At 42.1% G+C, this 19,481-nt stretch overlaps 1 protein-coding gene across 1 annotated transcript; it reads right to left on the reverse strand.

The window, feature by feature from the left end:
* Window positions 1-18,086: 18,086 nt before the first annotated feature.
* LOC140453241 (leukotriene B4 receptor 1-like) lies at window positions 18,087-19,073 on the reverse strand. Its single transcript, XM_072547815.1, has one exon. It carries the CDS (start codon window positions 19,071-19,073, stop codon window positions 18,087-18,089), a length of 987 nt encoding a protein of 328 aa, XP_072403916.1.
* Between the last annotated feature and the right edge of the window lie 408 nt (window positions 19,074-19,481).

Raw genomic sequence — 19,481 nt, forward strand, 5'->3', positions numbered from 1 at the left:
AATATTTCCTTAATTCTTAAGAAGGGGAAGGTTCCTGAGGATTGTGCCTCATACAGGCCCATCTCTATTCAATTCAGATCCTGGCGTTGAAATTGGAAAGGGTGTTGCCCCATATTATTAAAGAGGACCAGACAGGCTTTATAAGGGGCCGTCGGTCCTCTAATAATATTAGAAGGCTGCTGAATGTGGTCCAAGCTCGTCCGCAATGATTGATTCAGGGGTTAGTGATTTCCTTAGATGCAGAGAAAGCATTTGAGCAGGTGGAATGGCCGTATCTTTTTTATGTCTTAGAGCAGTTTGGGTTGGGTGGGGTCTTTGCGAGGTGGGTGGAGGTTTTATATCGCCACCCTCTGGCCACGGTCATCACCAACGGGGTGAAGTCTGGGAATTTTAGGATTGGTAGGGGTAGTCGGCAATGCTGTCCCCCTCTCACCATTGTTGTTTACGTTGGTGATAGAGCCGCAGGCAGAGGCCATTCGTTAGAACGTCCACATAACCGCTCCGGAAGTGGGATCGAGGGCTCACAAGATTACACTGTATGCAGGTGATGTCCTTCTGTTTTTATTGAACCCGATGACCTCTGTACCCCATTTGATACAATGTATCAATTTATTTAGGGCTATTTCAGGAAATAAGATTAATTTTGCAAAATCGGAGGCTATGCCTTTGGGGAACCTTAAGGATGTGCCAGAAGTTGAAGTTGGCCCCAAGTTCCCTTTTAAATGGTCACGGGCAGGGTTCCAATACCTTGGCATTTTTATTACCCCCAAGTTTGACCTGTTATTTCGGACTAACTTTGCTCACCACTTGCTCGACAATATTAGGCGAGATTTCCAGAGATGGGAGGCTCTTCCAATTTCATGGCTGGGCCGAATATCTCTTATTAAGATGAATGTTATTCCTCGTTTGCTTTAGCCCATGTGTATGGCCCCAAAAATGTTTCCCAGGTCAATGCTGCAGAAGCTTATGGGGTGGTTTGGTTCCTTTGTCTGGCATCGTGGGCGGCCCCTCTTCAAACTTACTAAATTGCAGTTGCCTCAAGGAGGGGGAGGAGTTGATTTCCCAGACATCAGGAGGTATCAGTTGGGTTCCCTGCTGTCCTTTGTCTGTGATTGGGTAGGTAACGCTCCAAACTCAATATGGCTGGATATTGAGGTCTCCCAGGCAAAGTGCCCTCTTATTAACCTGTTGTTCATGGATAAGACGAGGACAGTTATGGACTACTACCGGAAACCCATTGTCATTAGTACAGTCAAGGCATGGAGGGCGAAGCGTCAGAGTGAGGGTTGTTTATCCAAGACTTTGCCACTTACACTTGTAGTTGGCATGCCAGGGTTCCAACCAGGGATGATGGGCTCAGGGTTCAAACTATGGGCAGCGAGAGGAGTTTCTGGTTTGGGAGACGTGACTGAGGGGGAGGTTATGATGTCTTTTGAGCAACTGAGCCGCAAGACTATGCTTCTCACTAAGTCCTAACAGCCCGATACAGAGAGGTTGTTGCTATGTTCCACAAGCACCCTTTCGGTTAGTGCCCTCTATTGCCTGCTGGGTGGCAGGGCCTGGCAGGATATTAACTGGTTATGTGAGATCTGGGAGTAAGAGCTGGGAGTGGAGATCTCTTCTGAAACATGGGTGAACATATGGGAGAATACTCGAAAGATCTCAATCTGTAACAGGACATGCGCTACACAGTTAAAAGTTCTGCACAGGGCTCATCTGGTACCAGACCATCTGGTGAAGTTTAAAAAAGGGGCATCTTCAGTGTGCCCCAAATGTAAAATAAGTGTAGGTACTCTTGCCCATTGCTTCTGGACATGCCATAGGCTCCGTGTTTATGACAGCACTATGGCGGGAGAGATAGGGAGGGTATTGAGGACTGAAGTCAAAGTATCTCTCATCTTAGGTCTATCGAATTTTCTATCTTGAGACGGGCATGGGAAGAAACTATTTAATATTCTTGCATACTGTGCACGGAAGAATATTCTGATGAACTGGGTGTCTGAGAACCCATCGGGATTGCTGGGATGGCAGAAATTAATTATGGAGCACGTTCCCTTGGACTTTTTCAAAAGCATAGTGCACCACACAACAGACAATTTTTATAAGACATGGCAGCCCTACTTGAGTTATTTGGATGTAGATTTATCAGTTATCTTAACTAGGGCATTTGTTTAACCAGGATGGTTAGGTTTGTCAAGCTATGGGCCCTGGAGGGGGTCTCCAGAGTTTATATGGGTATATATACAATAGTATTGTTTGGGAGCCTTGCGCCAAGCGTAGCTGTTCTCTATTTTGTGTTTTTATTTTGTTTTTTTTTTGCTTTTCTTTCTTCTTTTGGTGTTGCTTTGCACAGTGTTAGGGTTTGTTTTGTATTATTGGGTAGGTTAGTAGTTAGTAGATAATAGTTGTATTGTAATTTGTGGTTTTTTTCTTATTATTATACCGATATTTGTGATTAATTGTTTTTTTTCAATAATTTTATATGTTTGTAAAGTTAAAAAAAATTGCTAATAAATATATTTACAAAAAAAAAGCCACTCCCCCTCCTCTCTTGCCTCCCTTTCTATCCTTCCTGTAGCATTTGTATCTTGGAACATTAAGCTGCCAGTCCTGCCCATCCCTGAGCCATGTTTCTGTAATTACTATGATATCCCAGTCCCATGTTCCTAACCATGCCCTGAGTTCATCTGCCTTCCCTGTTAGGCCCCTTGCATTGAAATAAGTGCAGTTTAATTTATTAGTCTTACCTTGTCCCTGCCTGCCCTGACTGTTTGACTCACTTCTGTTCTCCACTGTACCCGTTTCAGATCGATCTCTTTCCTCACTATCTCCCTGGGTCCCACCCCCCCACGCCCCCACCTTACTAGTTTAAATCCGCCCGAGCAGCTGTAGCAAATTTCCCTGCCAGTATATTAATCCTCTTCCAAATTAGGTGCAATCCGTCCTTCTTGTACAGGTCACTTCTACCCCAAAAGAGATTCCAATGATCCAAAAATGTGAATCCTTCTCCCATACACCAGCTCCTCAGCCATGCATTCATCTGCTCTATCCTCCTCTTCCTGCCCTCACTAGCTCGTAGCACTGGGAGTAATCCAGATATTACTACGCTCAAGGACTTCCTTTTTAAATTTCTGCCTAACTCTCTGTAATCTCCCTTCAGAGTCTCAACCTTTTCCCTTCCTATGTCTTTGGTTCCAATGCGGACCATGACTTCTTGCTGGCCCCTCTCCCCCATGAGAACATTCTGCACCCTCTCTGAGATACCCTTGATCCTGGCACCTGGGAAGCAACACACCATTCTGCTTTTTTGCTGCTGGCCACAGAAATGTTTGTCTGTACCTCGGACTACAGAATCCCCTACTAGAGTGTGTTAAAGACACATACGGGAGGTTTGTAATTCTTAAATCCTTGATAAATGGGGAAGAAAATGATGTTTTAAATGTTTATTGCCCTCCAGCTCATCCCCTCAAATTTTTGGTAGATTCTTTTTCTAAACTGATCAATCTCAAGTCTTGGCATATCATTATAGGGGGAGATTTTATCTGTCCCATGGATCCCACAGTAGACAGGTTACCCAAAAGCCCCTCAATACCTTCTGCACAAACTAAACAATTAGTGGGTCTGTGTGTGGAGTGAGGGTTGGTGTATGTCTGGAGGCGTCTCCACCCTACAGGCAGGGATTTGACATTTTTTTTTCCAATCCGCATGGATGTCACACCAGGACTGTTTCTTTTTCCGACCCCCACCCCCAGCAACCCTGGACTTGGTGGCATCTTGTACGATTGGTAATATTACCATCTCTGATCACACTCTATGGTTATGGTTAAGATTAAGGACATTACAGGGGGTTCAAGGCACTAGTGAATGGATCCCTTAATCCTCAAGGATAACAGTCCTATGGGAAACTGCCAAAGCCTATGCCAGGGTGTTAATTATTTCCTACTCCGCCAGTAGGAAGCGGCAGAAGGGTGAGCAGCAACATCTCCTTGAAGCACAGTTGCAGGCAACCGAGAAGGCTTACTTTGACAGACTCTCGTTGGTCAAGCTACAGAGGATCATGGCGCTGTGGTCTGCATTGAACTCTGTATTCACACAGATGGCAAAGAAGGAGCAAAGGTTATGTGAACATGGTGACAGGCCAGGCAAATACTTAGCGTATCTCACCAGTAAAAGGAGAGAGGCCAATATTTCACTTATTCTAAAAAAAAGGAAAGTCCCAGAGGACTGTGTTTTGTACACGCCCATCTCACTCTTAAATGTGGACTTTAAAATCCTCTCTAAGACTCTCGCATTAAGACTGAGTTACCTGCTATTGTTAAAGAGGATCAGACGGGCTTCATAAAGTGCCGCAAATCCTCCAATAATGTTAGGAGGCTGCTTAATGCAATTCAAACATGTCAACAACAGTCAATACAGGGATTTGTGATTTCTCTAGATGCAGAGAAGGCGTTTGACCAAGTTGAGTGGCCGTACCTTTTCTATACACTGGAGTGGTTTGGTTTGAGTGAAGTCATTATAAGGTGGGTAAAGGTTCTCTGCAATGACCCTCTTGTTGTGGTCGTCACCAATGGGGTATGATCCAGCAATTTTAACATTTTTAGGGGCAGCAGGCAGGGCCATTCCCTTTTGCCACTGCCTTTTACATTGGTGTTTGAACCATTGGTCGAGGCCATTTGTAGGGATCCTAATAAAGCAGCTCCAGAAGTAGGGTCAAAATTACATGAGATTGCATTGTATTCGGACGATGTCCTAATATTTTTATCAAATCCAGCAGTTTCGGTGCCGTGCCTGATACAGTGCAACAGTGTGTTTGGCGCCTTTTCAGGGTACAAGATTAATTTTGCTCCCTCAGAGGCTATGCCTATGGTTGGTCTTACGAAGATGCTAGGTTTTGAGGGTGAATACCGATTCCCATTTAAGTGATCACAGGGGTGTTTTGTGTATTTAGATATATTCATTACTCCAGCTCTGGATCAGCTGTTCAAAGCTAATTTTGTTCAATTATTTGCCAAAATCAAACAAGACCTTCAAAGTTGGGAGAAGCTTCCGGTCTAGTGGTTGTGTTGGATAGCGCTTATTAAGATGAATATACTGCCCCGTTGCAATACTCTATACAGACACCCCCTGTGATTTTCAATAAGAAAATATTCAGAAGACTGATTGGCTGGTTCAGCTCCTTTATTTGGCATCATAAGTGGCCCCTATTAAATTAGCTCAACTGCAATTGCCTCACAGTTGGAGGGAGTGGACCTCCCGGACATTAAAAACTACCAACTTAGCTGGCTTTTATCCTAAGTGAGTGATTGGGCCTGTGGGGACCCGCTTTCAATATGGTTAGATATCGAAGCCTCCCGGGCAAGGTGCTCCCTTACTAGCTGCTGTTTCTGAACAAAATGAGGACAGTTAAGGAATATTGCCATAACCCAATAGTTATCAATACTGTTAAAGCATGGAGGGCAATTCGGTAGAGAGAAGGCAATACTGGCATAACATCCTCTTTTACACCTTTAGTGGGTATGCCGGATTTTCAACCGGGAATAATAGATTCGGGATTCAAATGTTGGGCAGCTATGGATGTGTCTTGCATGGGCGATTTACTTGAGGGAGACACAATGATGTTCTTCGATCAGTTAGCATGGAAATATGAGTTATCTAACAGGCACCTCTTTCGTTATTTTTAAGTTAGGGATTTTATTCAAAAAAAGACAGCACTTTTGACTGATCTCAACATAGAGAAGAAGGTGCTCAGTGCAAAGAGTACACTTTCTATCAACACTTCATACCATCAATTGGGGGGGTGCCCCCTCAGATGAGTTCAATCAACTCTGTAGGGTGTGGGAGAGAGAGCTAGATGTTAAGGTCTCCTCAGAGGCATGGGAAGATATTTAGGAAAATACAAGAAAGATATCAATTTGCAAACAGACCCATGCCTTACAGTTGAAGAAACTCCACGGGAACCACTTGGCTCGGGAAGGCTTGTCAAAATTTAAACCAGGGGTATCTTCAGCATATCCCAAGTGCAAGGTCTGCACGGGCACTCTTACCCATTGTCTCTGGTCCTGTGGTAGGCTTCAAACATACAGGATGCTGTGGTGGGTGCAATGGAGAGGATTTTGGGTGTAAGGGTGGAGAAGGATCCGATTTTTCTTCTTCTGGGTTTGCCCAGTGTGTTCCCTGCGGATGTGCATGAGAACAAACTTTTCAATAACCTCACTTTCTGTGCAATATCTTGTTAGGTTGGGTATCCGAAACCAACACCCCCTCATCCCTGGGCCTGTCGGGTTGGCAGAAGATTGTTACAGAGCATATTCCCTTGAATTTTCTCACAAATATGGTGCACCACAAAGCTGAGAATTTGTATAAGACATAGCAGCCCTTTTTGGAATACTTGGACACAGATTTATCTACCACATTAACAAGGGATTTTATATAGCCATAACGATTGTGTTTTACGAGTCCAATATCCAGGCAGGAGGAACTGTGAACGTATGAGTGTCTTGTTCGGCTGAGATTAGTTATTACTATTTATTAATTTTTTGTTGGTTATTATTCATTTGGTTTAATAGTTAGTTGGGTTTTTTATTCTGTATTTTTCTATATATATTGATACATTTGTATATGAGGGTGGGTTGGGTATTTATTTCATTTTCTTTCTTGTGTTCTTTTTTGTACTGTTTTGAATTGTATTGTTTGTATTTGTTGTAATATTTAAAAATCTATTTTTTTCAATAAAAATACATTTTTTAAAAAGAGGACCATTAAAATTAAGGAGAAATTAATAAATCAGAATTCAGACGCCACCCATTTGGACTACGTGTCAAATTTTAGAGAACGATTAAATAGAGCTGGAGAGTTGGCTAGACAGCATTTAAAGGTATCACAGCATACAATGAAACAGGAAGCGGATAAGAAATCACAAATTCACAATTTTTCAGTTGGGGATAAGGTAGCGGTGTTACTTCCAGTAATAGGTGCACCTTAAAAAGCAATATTTAGTGGACCTTATCAAATCGAGTCGAAATTGAGTGAAGTGAACTACTTAATAAGGATTCCAGACAGGAAGAAATCGCAGAGTGTGCTATGTGAATCTGCTCAAATGTTATTTTGATAGGGGAGGGGAGCAGGAGGAGAAGGTGTTAAAGAGGAGAAGGAAGAACCAAGTTCAGAGGATTCTATTTGATCATTCCTCAAATCAAATTAAACAATGAGGAAGTTGTCAAAAATTTAGATAAATTATTGAGTTACCTTCCACAAGAAAATCAAAATGACCTGAAAGAGTTATTACTATCACATGGGGAGATATGTGGAAATAAACTGGGAAGTATTAACCTAATTGTGCATGATGTAGATATAGGAGATGCTGTTCCAATTAAGCAACATCCTTATAGGCATAACCCCCTAAAGTTGGCACCGGTTCAGAAGGAGATAGAGCGCGTGCTCCAAGATGGCATAATCGAAGTGAGTCACAGTGACTGGAGCTCACACATAGTCATGGTGCCAAAGCCAGATGGTACCTAACAGTTGTGTGGACTATCGCAAAGTCAATGCCGTTACAAAGACTGATGCATATCCAATTCCGCAGTTGGAGGACTGTGTCAAAAAGGTGGGACAAGCAACTTACATTTCTAAGATGGACTTGCTCAGAGGCAACTGACATGTATCTCTGTCAGAGAGAGCGAAGGCAATTTCGGCTTTTGTAACACCAAATGGACTATATCAGTTCAAAGTCATGCCATTTGGTATGAAAAACACTCCAGCCACATTTCAGAGACTGACTAATGAGGTAATTGCTGGATTACTCAATGATGTGGTTTTTATTGACAACCTGGTGATTTTTAGTCGCTAATAGAAGGAACATTTACAGCATTTATTGGACTTGATCGATTGACTTCGGAAGGCAGGCTTGGTGGTAAAACTGGCTAAAAGTGAATTGCCAAAGCCCAAGTCACCTTCCTGGGCAATGTTATTGGACATGGACAAATGGTCCCATGGGATGCAAAAATGAAAGTAATTGGGGAATTGCCCATACTGTCAACGAATAAAGCAGTACTACGCTTCCTGGGATTGAGTGGATTTTATCCAGCTGTTTGTGCCAAACTTTAGCTCCACAGGGCAAGGAGTTTCAGTGGACAGCAGACTGTCAAAAGGCATTTGACAGCCTAAACACTGTGTTAACCACTGCCCCAGTATTAGCCCCACCGGATTACACAAAGCCTTTCAAGGTAACTGTCAATGCCAGTGATGTGGGTGTTGGTGCAGTGCTCCTGCAGGAGGTTGACAAGGGAGTAGAAAGACCCATCGGGTATTTTTCCAGGATGTTGAACATTCATCCACAGAAATATTCAATGGTGGAGAAAGAGACTTTGAGCTTGGTGTCGGCATTACGACATTTCAGTGTTAATATTACCAGCAACATATCTAAGTCAATCATATACATTGATCATAACCCATTGACATTTGTGGAAAATTTTAAGGACAATAATGCCAGACAATAATGTAGATGGAGCTTGTTGTTGCAGCCATTCAATGTGACAATTATGCATGTGGCAGGTCACGAAAACTGTTGTATATGTTCCGAACAGCATAATTAAGTCTAGTTTGGATAGACTGAGTTCTGTAGGGGTTTTTTATTCTGTTCTTTGTGTTCCATTGTGCAATTTTGTGAATAAAATTTTGTCTGTTTTAAAACCTGGTAGTCAACCTAGCTAACTTACTCTGGATAATTTTCACTGCAAACTTACCGAAACAAATTGCATAGTTATGGTCTGGGCTACCTGCTAAAGAATGTTTTGATTGGTCTGGCCTAGTCCATAACAATTGGTTCAGCCACTTTTGGAATACTGCATGCAGTTCTGGTCTCCACTCCAAAGGAAGGATGCTATGAAACTTGAAAGGGTTCAGAAAAGGTTTGCAAACATATTGTTAAGGTTGGAGGGTTTGAGCTATAGGCTGGAGCTGTTTTCCCTGGAGCATGGAGGCTGAGGGGTGACATTCTAGAGGTTTATAAAATCATGAGGGGCATAGATAGAGTAAATAGACAAGGTCTTTTCCCCGCGGTGGGGGATTCCAAAACTGGAAGGCACAGGTTTAAGGTGAGAGGGGAAAGATCTGAAAAGGATTGAAGGGGCAACTCTTTTCCACGCAGAGGGTGGTGCACATACGGGATAAACGGTCAGAGGAAGTGGTGGAGGTTGGTACAATTACAATATTTAAAAGGCATCTGGATGGGTATATGAATAGGAAGGGTTTAGAGGGATATGGGCCCAATGCTGGCAAATGGGACTAGATTTATTTAGGATGTCTGGCTGGCATGGACAAGTTTGTACTGTACATCTCTATGACTGGCTACCAAACTTACTGATCTGCAATTAGCCCAAGTGATGTACCAGCATGCATAATATCCTTTATTCACTTGTACATTACTATGAGTAATTATACAGCTTGATATCATGGTTCCCAATCTCAACACATTTCGTCACTTCATTAATAATAGGTACCTACCCTAAGTTTCATCTCCGCCTACCCAACAGCACTTTGAATCTAGCAAACATCACAGATCTTTGGTCAAAGCTTAAATTAAACAGATCTGTGTTCCATTGCATTTTTGTGTAATTACATGATTTCACATTGGTTCAGCTTATGTTTTAGAGTAGCAAACTGTCTCAGAGTGATTGTTCAACTTCTGATAGCTTTTTTATGGTTTCCAGTATGTTTAGTATCTAAATAAATCAACCATAGATGGCAGAAGCTGATCATTCATCCACTTGACTAAGGAAGGAAATGGTGAAATACCAATTTCCATGAAACATGCAATGTGGTTTCCCCCTTAACACCGCAATCTTATGTTTTTTTAGGTTGAGTCAGTTAGCAAATAAATAATGATGTCTGTTTACTGGCGCTAAGTTATATATTTCAGCTACCAGCTATATGTGAAATGGCTATCAGTACAGCATTTTCAGCGCAATTATACTGATTCACAGAAATTCTAAAATTTGTAGATGGAATTATCCTGTTTGCAGTTAAATTGTATTGCTGGGCTAAAATTAAACCAAAACTTGGTCATGCAAGTGTCACATTTAGCAAGTTTCATGGCTGGTTTCTCCCTGCAAGGCCTGGCAATACTTCTCATACTCTCCGCTGATAGCTGCCTCATCAACTATGCACCACACCTCTGTGGCACCCCCTCCCTTCTTATCTTACTTCTCACATGAATCAGAAGTATTCATCACTACCAGGTCATCCAGGCTCAGTGGCATTCTTCGAACCAATCTATAGGTCAAGTGCTGCCAGCCAGGAGCTGTGCATGTAGTGGGAGGGCAACCTAAAAGATATGTGTCTCCAGGCACTTAGGTGGCACAGCTGATACTTTGTTGCAAATGTGGAGCCTGTCAAGCTCCTGGGAGTGGTCATCCGTATCAAGCTTTCTTAGACTCTGCATGTGGACATATTGGTCACAAAGGCCCAACAGGCAGCTGAGGAAATTTGACATGACGGTGAATACCCTTGCCAACTTTTATAGGTGTGCCATCGGGAGCATTCTGTCTGGATGTATTGCTACCTGGTATGGCAACTGTACCATTCAAGATTGGAGACGGTTGCAGAGAGTGGCGAACTCAGCCTGGACAATCACAAAGGCCGACCGCCCATCTATAGAATCCATCTACCAGGCCCACTGTCAAGGAAAGGCTGCCAGCATTCTCAAGATCCATCCCACCCTGGCAATGTTTTTCTACAACCTCGACAATCAGGGAGAAGGTACAGAAGCCTGAACACAGCACTGGCTGGTTTTGAAACAGTTTCTACGCTATTGTTGTTAAAATACTGAATGGACTCACAAACTCTTAACATTCGTCTGTACCCGTGTCTTTGTTTTTGCTACTGTTAACCTACTATTTACTTATCTATGCTCCTTAACTCTGTGATCTGCCTGCATTGCTTGCAAGACAAAGCTTTTCACTGTGCCTCAGTACATGTGACAATAAATTCAATTCAATTCAATACAAGTGCACCATTGTAAATGCATTGCTACTCAAGGATCAATCTACCACACCATAGCTCCATCCAATCCTAGAACCCTCTTTCAGTCCCAAAGTAACCCATGACCTCCAATGCACATCATCTCACCCAACCCCTTTTAAGTTGAGTTGACCCATCACATTTCTTGTTCCCTCTGGATCCCAGTATGCAGCCTCTAATTGCCACAACTGACTTCCCTAACCTCCCCACCACAACAGTAGCCCCTGACGGCCTCCTGTGATGTCCATTGAGCTGACCACCAGGACTGATCATGGTTCCGCCCTCTGACTGACTCGAATAGACAGCCCCAGTTGATGAGTGACCAAACCCCTGACTGATCTCTATTCTGCTCCCCTACGAACATAAGGGATAGTGGCTAAGAAGAGAGTTGAGGAAAAATGTTATCACTCAGAGAGTAGTGGGAGAGTGGAACTCACTGTTTGAAAGAAGAGTCACTGGACTTGGAGCATTAACTCTGCTTTCACTCCACAGATGCTGCCAGGCCTTTTGAGTTTCTCCAGCAATTTCTGTCAGTTCAGACCTTCAGCATCTGCGATTCTTTGTTTATTTGTTTGACCAGGTAGTTGAGCCAGAAACGCATACATCATTTAAGCAGTATTTAGATGTTCACTGTTGTTGCCATATGGGCCAAAAGCTGTAAACCAGAATTAGTGTAGCCAGACCATTGTTGATTGGTACAGACATGATAGACCAATTGGCCTCCTCTGGTGCTGTAAAATCTATGAATCTGTGGTCAATGAGATGTTGGTGATGGCGCATTTAGCAAAGATAATCCCATTGAATGTAACGGGGATATGGTAAGATTCTTTCTTATCAGAGATAGTCGTTATCTGGCAGACATGTGGCAAGTTTATTCGTTGACATATAGCAACTTAACCTTGACTTGTGACCACATCTTGCTTTACGCTGGCAAGGACTGTTTCATTATCTGTGGAATTAACTGTAGTACTGGACAACATGCAATCATCAGTGAATATCCCCTCATTTTGATCTTATGTTGGAAAGGTAGACATTGATGAAGCTGTTAAAGATACTTGGGTGAAGGACATGATGTGCACAACTCCTCCAGCAAAGGCACTATAACACACATTTAATGGAAACAAAGAAAACAGTTTAGTTTGTCACAGCTGGGGAGAGGTGGTGGGATAACTTTCCCACTTTGTTTGTCACGACTTAGTTGTTTACAACAAGATATACTTTTTGAAGGAATGCTTTAAACCTCCTTTCGGTGCTGTGTATTAAAGGATTGGATATGAAACAGTCTGTCCAGTAAGTTAAAGTGGAAAATATTCTTTATTCACACAACACGTGAAAGATAAACATAAAATAAACACTTGCTCCCTGAAGCACACACCATACATACACATGTGCACACATAATACACACTAATGCACACAACACACATGCACACACATTTTTTAGATTAGAGTGGTGCTGGAAAAGCACAGCAGGTCAGGCAGCATCCGAGGAGCAGGAAAATCGGCATTTCGGGCAAAAACCCTTCACACACATACACAACACACACACACACACACAACACACCTACATATACATAAAACACACAACACACATATACACCTGCATACACATACACAACACATATACACATACATAACACACAACACACATGTGTATACCTGCACACATGTGTACACATAACACATACGCAACATGTACACACTCACAACACATACACAATACACACAGACACACACACATAAAATGCCATGTGAATTCTAAAGTTGACACATGCACTTAGATTATTAACTGGGTAACAAGAAAACAAATTATATGCTTTTACTGAGTTTTAAGATGAAGATGTTACAGGTCTGATGAGTTCCTTCTTTTGGTTTCTGGAAGATTATTAGAAGTTGAAAGTCTTGGAAGTTGAAGAAGTATTTATCTCATGTCAGGTACAAGCATGTGACCATATAATCTAACCTTCTGATATCTACAGAGGTGATACTGTGTGAGAATCTATTACTACACAATGGAGGAGGAATGATAGTCATTCACAAAGGCTTAACCTATGCTAAATTGCTTTTGTCATATCTTTCCTTGTTCAGTTTTGCATTCACAGACAGAGTCTTGAGGACCATTATATTTCAATGACGATATGTACCCAATCAAGAGGGTTCCAACTCAAGTTCCATCCTTAATGCTCTGAATCCACCCAGGATTACAGATGTTCAACATCCCACAGACGGCTGTTCTCGCTGCATCCTAAGATCCACACTCAGTGCCATGTGTTGTCATATGCACACACTTGACTTTATATAAACTGACATTTTCCTAGCTGCCATCAGTTCTGAACAAGTGTCACTTGACCCAAAACATTAACTCTGATTTCTCTCCACAGATCTGCTGAGCTCTTCCAGCAATTTCGGTTCTTAAATAGGAGCTGTAAACCACCTCTACCCAAGAACATTTTCCAGAGTCATGAGTAAGTCCCTGCCTGAGTAAAAATCACAAAGTCACCTGACCACAGGCTCCATCTTGAGTCAAGGAAAATTGTTTGATATGCCATACTGCTTTTTGCAGAAAGTAAGACTATATATTCATTGGCAGATGTTCACAGGAATATGACATGAGCATCAGATCTCCATGAACGAGTGAAAAAGTGAAATTCCTTTAAATTGCATTCAATGAATGCATTTTTCTGTCATTGCATTCACCCACACTCATTCACAGGCATTCCATTAAGTTATCGTCATTAACCCTCGTAAATGTTTAGATTCTGAATAGAACATGTACAATCACAATGCTCTTGCTACCTCTAAATTACATCAAGTTCCATCAAAGAGCAGCATATTTTCATTCACATCCACTGGTAGTACCAGTCCAACACTTGAGTGTTTGAAAGAGGTTGAATCTCACAGGCTGCTGGGCTCTACATTGAGCCTGGGTTTGGCAAGTTTCATTGTTTGTAAAAACCTTCAGCCCTTCAGCACTGTTTTCACAGCACCTGCTTTTGTAGATCAGTTTCAGGCCGGTTGATGATCCTGATTTTGAGAGTAGAATTAGACGTTGTTAGATCCTGCAATTAGTCTCGGTTCTCTGTCTCCTCCTGGACTTTCTTTTTGTTGGATGTTGAACTTAAGCTCCTAGGTACACTTGGTTTGTGACTTGGGACCTGCAACATGGCTGTTACAATCTTCAGGAGCAAATCCACACCTTTTCTGTCCTCTTGAGGTCTTTGTGAGAATTGTTTAATTTAACTAGCACAACTCTCCTTCCCTGTATTTGTGGAGTAGCTTTACCCTAGCCTGGTCCCCTCAGTTTCTCTGATCTGTGTAGACTGTTCTTGCATCCAGTTACCAAGTGAAGGATTCACATTCTGCCTTGGTAGGTTTGGGATTAGACCCACCATGGCTAGCCCTGGAACTGTCCAAATGTACCTTTACAAACGGAAGCTCTACACGTTCTCCAGTCCATCACTTTGAACAACATGCTCTGCATCTTGACTGGAAAATCTTCAACTCAAGCCATGAGAGATAGTTGTCAGCAAGCAAAATGCTTCAGTTTCTGATTTCTTGGAAAAGCTTGCGCTCAATTTCCCTTTAAACAAGGACTCCTGACATTACCTTAACCATAGTGTTCCTCCTAGTCAACCTTTGCAATGCCAACAAGTCCATACTCACACGTCTGGTCCTGTTACGGGTGAAGTTAGTTGTGTCCCTTCCTCACTTCTGTTTACAATTGGAAAGTGGTCTGTCCTTTCTACCCTCCTTCTCCTTTGAGCTTTTCTGATCTTCCTCCACTTTTGCTATTTCACTATTTTATTTTAGTCACTTGTGGGACATGGGCTTCACTGCCTAGGCAGCATTTATTGCTTGTCCCTAGTTCCCCCTTGAGAAGGTGGTGGTGAGCTGCCTTTTTGAACCACAGCAGTCCACCTGATATGGGTTGATCCATAAATCCCTTCAGGAGGAAACTCCAGGATTTTGACCCAGCAGCACTGAAGGAACAGCGATATATTTCCAAGTCAGGATGGAGGGGGACTTGCAGATGATGGAGTTCTCATATATCTGCTACGACCCAATTTCCCTCACATTTCCCACTTTCTGTCCTCCCAGGAATTCCAGAGAATATTGAGGAATGTTTCTCCAGTTCTAAAGGAGCCCTGGGCCATCTCATAATTGTCTGCCATAGTGGAAAAATCTCACACCTTTATTACTCTTTGTTCCTCAAAATTACATTAACTCAGATGCGGTTTTAAAATTTTTGTAATGAAGGAGCTTCTCATAGGTTTTTGGAACAATTTTAAAGATCCTACCTAGCAATCAAAAGCCACGAATCTCACTCTTTCAAGTGTGAGGTGAAATTAAATTGAGTCCCTCCATAGAATTGCCACCAAGCTGGGAGCAGCTGGTTAGCCAGTGGGAAGGGCACCTACAGAACTGTACAGGAATTTGATGATGATTATCTCACCTGCAAACCTGCCCACAGAGCAGATCAAATACTTTTGCCCCAGGAGTGGGATTTGAGCAAGAGCTTTTGGTTCAGAAGCAGGAGGACTACCTACTGAGCCACAGGCTTCCTGTAACCGCAGTGAGTGACAACTGTACCAGTACATTCTATCAACTGTGCATCTACATTCACCATTACACACACACACACACACACACACACACACACACACCTACTCCAACCGAATGGAGCCACAGCTTCTGAAATGAATTACTTTGCTCGATTATTATCCATAACTGATCTGTAACCTTTGTAGAGGCCAATCATATTCTCGTCCACTGCATCATTTTACTTGATACACCATACTTACATTTTTGGTGACATTTGGAATTAAGCCAGTTACAGCACAGGACGATATTGGGCCCACTATCCCATCGCTGGTTCTCTGAAAGAGCTGTCAGATGTGCCATTAAAATTGTTGCTCTCAGGCAGCCAAAAGTGTTCTTGCAGTAGATCCTCTTTATAGTAGCTTGCATTTACAGAAAATAGATTTCATACAGTCATAGAGTCATATTGAGTAGAAACAGACACTTTATCCAATCAGTCCATGCCAATCTTAACCTCAAAGTAAACTAGTCCCACCTGCCTGTGCATAGCCCATATCGCTACAAATATTTCTTATTGATATACTTATCTAAATGTCTTTTAAACACTGTAAATATACCCTGCATCCACCACTTCCTCAGGAAGTTCACTGCACACACCAATCACTCTCTGTGTAAAAAAAAATTGCTTCTCAGGTCTTTTTTAAATCGTTCTCCTCAAACTTTAACAATATGCCCTCTACTCTTGAAATTCCCCACTCTCGGGAAAAGACACCTACCATTCTATATCTCTCATTATTCTATATCACGTTATCTATATCTCTCATTATTTTATAAACCTCTATAAGGTCACCTTTCAACTTCCTAATATCCAGTGGCAAAAGCCCTTATCTTCAAATTCTTCACAAATTATGAAAACTACCCAACATCAGACACTCATGTGGATCCTGAAAACTAATGCAGATGAGCATTACAAAAAGGAGGGGATTTTGCATGAGTGAAGTGGGTGTGGCAGGGTTCCTCAGTACTGACTTAAGAGCATTACTGTAGTGATTTCTAGCAGAAATTGTGTTATTTAGCAACAAAATTATAGCTTTATACTGGGAAATGACTGTGAAATGTCTTCAAATTCACTGGATTTTCTACAATTTTGTCAGTGAACATCAGCTTGTGTAAGCTAAAATAGGTTGGAAAAATATATGAACAATGGTTCAATCAGCAAGCTTTTAAAGATTCCAATCATCCAAAATGAAGTTTGTGTTCGGGAGTACCCACACCCTTTAATTCTTGTACAGTCATTTCAGTCAGTGTTCAACCATAATAATAAATTTTATTCTGAAAATATTTGCAACAGGAATACAAGGAAATTGTAACTAAGTACTTCCACAGATCACAAAACGATATTGTCACCTTCATTATTGTGGGCAAGTAAAATGCTTATTCATCTTTAACAAAATGTATATCAATAATTACAACTAAAATAAAACAAAGAACTATAGATGCTGGAGATCTGACACCAGCAAAAATGGGAATTGCTGAAAAAATTCTGCATCTGTGGAGGGAAAGCAGAGTCAATGCTTTGAGTTCAGTGACTGGATCAAACCGTTGACCGTTTTCTCTGCTCAGGTGCTGCTTGACCTGCTGAGTTTCTCCAGCAATTTCTATTTTTTTTTGCTTTTCTCATTACAACAAATTTGTTACAAGCAGCATTTGAAATCCCAAATGGATATTAGAGAAATTCCAGTGAGATTAAACTGGAGGTCAAATGGTTGGTTTTGTCGACTATTATGTGGCAGTGATCACAAAGATGAAATTTTAAAGTGAATAGGAGAAACATACTGACTGAGAAAGGGAGGCTGACCCCAAACAGAAATTACTGAGATGGAGGACACTGCTCTTAGACAGATTGCACTGTAACGGTAAGGATGGATAGTCTGATACCAAACTGAATTTACTGAGGCCCAGAAAAATGGCCAACGGATAGTTAGCTTGACATGACTCAATTATACCTAGCAGCAAACTGAGTCAGCAATTTATCTCTTTTACTTCTCACAAAAGTATTCATTAGGTACTTTTTCTGTAACAGATATGACAACTTGAATGATCCCTTTTCAATGCACAATTTGGGGATAGAGTTGCTAATCAAATCTTAATGAATAAATTATCATTCATCACTGTTTGCTAATCAAACTAGAGCATTAGAATCTTAATTCAAAATACCAAAGACTGGCTATATGTTCCTAAATCTCTTCAAACTTACAGTTGTAGAAACTAAGGTAGTTGATAACAAATCAAGATGCATGCAAAATCGCTACAGAAAAAATGTCAATAAATCTCTTGCTTTGTATTAAAAGTATTAAACGTATTTTAAACTTTGGCCTTTTTACCTACTGAGAGAAGGCCTACTGTTGAAAGCCCTACACTTGCTGTCAATCTAAGCACTGCATCAGGAGAAGAAAGCATCATCAAAGTTTACCTTTATGGTTTACATGCACCATTGCACAGATTTGCCTGTGTAACATAAACAAACAATCCCTAACAGCGGGACTGCTGTGAATTGGCTCTTCGGCTAGTTGATTCCTTGGCGTACTTATTTGCGGAAGAGTTGTGCAGTTGTTGAAAGAGTTTTGCAATCCCAGAGATCATAAAATTATTCTGGATTCGACGAGCAGCAAACGCGTACAGAATGGGATTGATGCAGCTGTTAGACACCGCCAGGGCTCCAACCAAGTTCTCTATTTTCTCAGCGAGCTGTAGCAACATCTTGGAGGCTTCTGGGCTCGAACTCTTTGAGAGTGCTGAGGAGATGATGAACAGGTTCCTGATGTGATAGGGCAGCCAGCAAACTGCAAACGCTACTGTGACCCTTATGGTCACGCTGACCGACTTGCTTTTGCCTTGAAAAGTCATCCTGTCGATGCGTTTTGCAACCAGCGCATTGCAGACCGACAATGTGAGAAACGGAATGGCAAAACCCACTAAAGTCTCGAACAAAAGGAGCCCTTCCTGTTGCTGAGAACTGTCCTGCAACTGTGAACAGTGTGGAGTTTCAGCTTGTGCTGCTTTGTGTTCTGTAAGAACAGGAACGGCCAGGAGAAACGATATAGCCCAGACCATGATGATGGCGTTGCTTACTAGACCATGTCTCCAACACTTCTGAGCAGTGAATGGGTACAGTACAGCCACTAACCGCTCGATGCTCATCACCATAATGAAGAACACACTGGCGAACATGGTGCTGTGGACCAGGTACAACAGAGCGGTGCAGAAAGATGCTCCAAAAACCCACCTATCGCCGTATGAGTAAATCCAAAACGGTAAGGTGATGAGGACTGAGAAATCTGCAACAGCCAGGTTCAGTATCAAAATGACGGTGGGAAACCGCTGCTTCATGGTGCACAGAATAATCCAGATCACCATCCCATTCCCTAACAGGCCGATGAGGAATATGAGTGTGAAGACAGCACAGATGGCGGCTTGGTGTAAAGCCACTGCCGCTGTGGTAGAGTTGGTCACATCCATTGACAGAACAGCTTCAGCTTCTGACGCCTTTGCTGCTAACTGGCCTCAAATTGTCTTCAAAGTGTGAATTGTACCCGGAATGAGTAACCTGTCAAAAACAAAAGATGTGAAATCTAACGCAACTGATGGTTGTTTGACCACAATCCAACCTTCATTGGCAGTTAAAAATAAAATCCAATGGCCCTCAGTGTTGCTACTTATAGACTTGCCATCAGATACTGAGAGCAAATGTAAGGTTGTGTTTCTTGCTCCCCACTGTTCTGCTGACATACTCCCTGTTGTTCTTGAACCAGCTGGCTGCAGATTTTGGGGATTCTGAAGTTGGGCAGTATGGCAGCACTGCTGCCTCCCAGTACTAGGCACCTGGCTTCAATTCCCACCTGTGGGTGACTGTGTGAAGTTTGCATG

Source organism: Chiloscyllium punctatum, chromosome 26 (assembly GCF_047496795.1).
Source record: "Chiloscyllium punctatum isolate Juve2018m chromosome 26, sChiPun1.3, whole genome shotgun sequence".
Taxonomy (NCBI): Eukaryota; Metazoa; Chordata; class Chondrichthyes; order Orectolobiformes; family Hemiscylliidae; genus Chiloscyllium; species Chiloscyllium punctatum.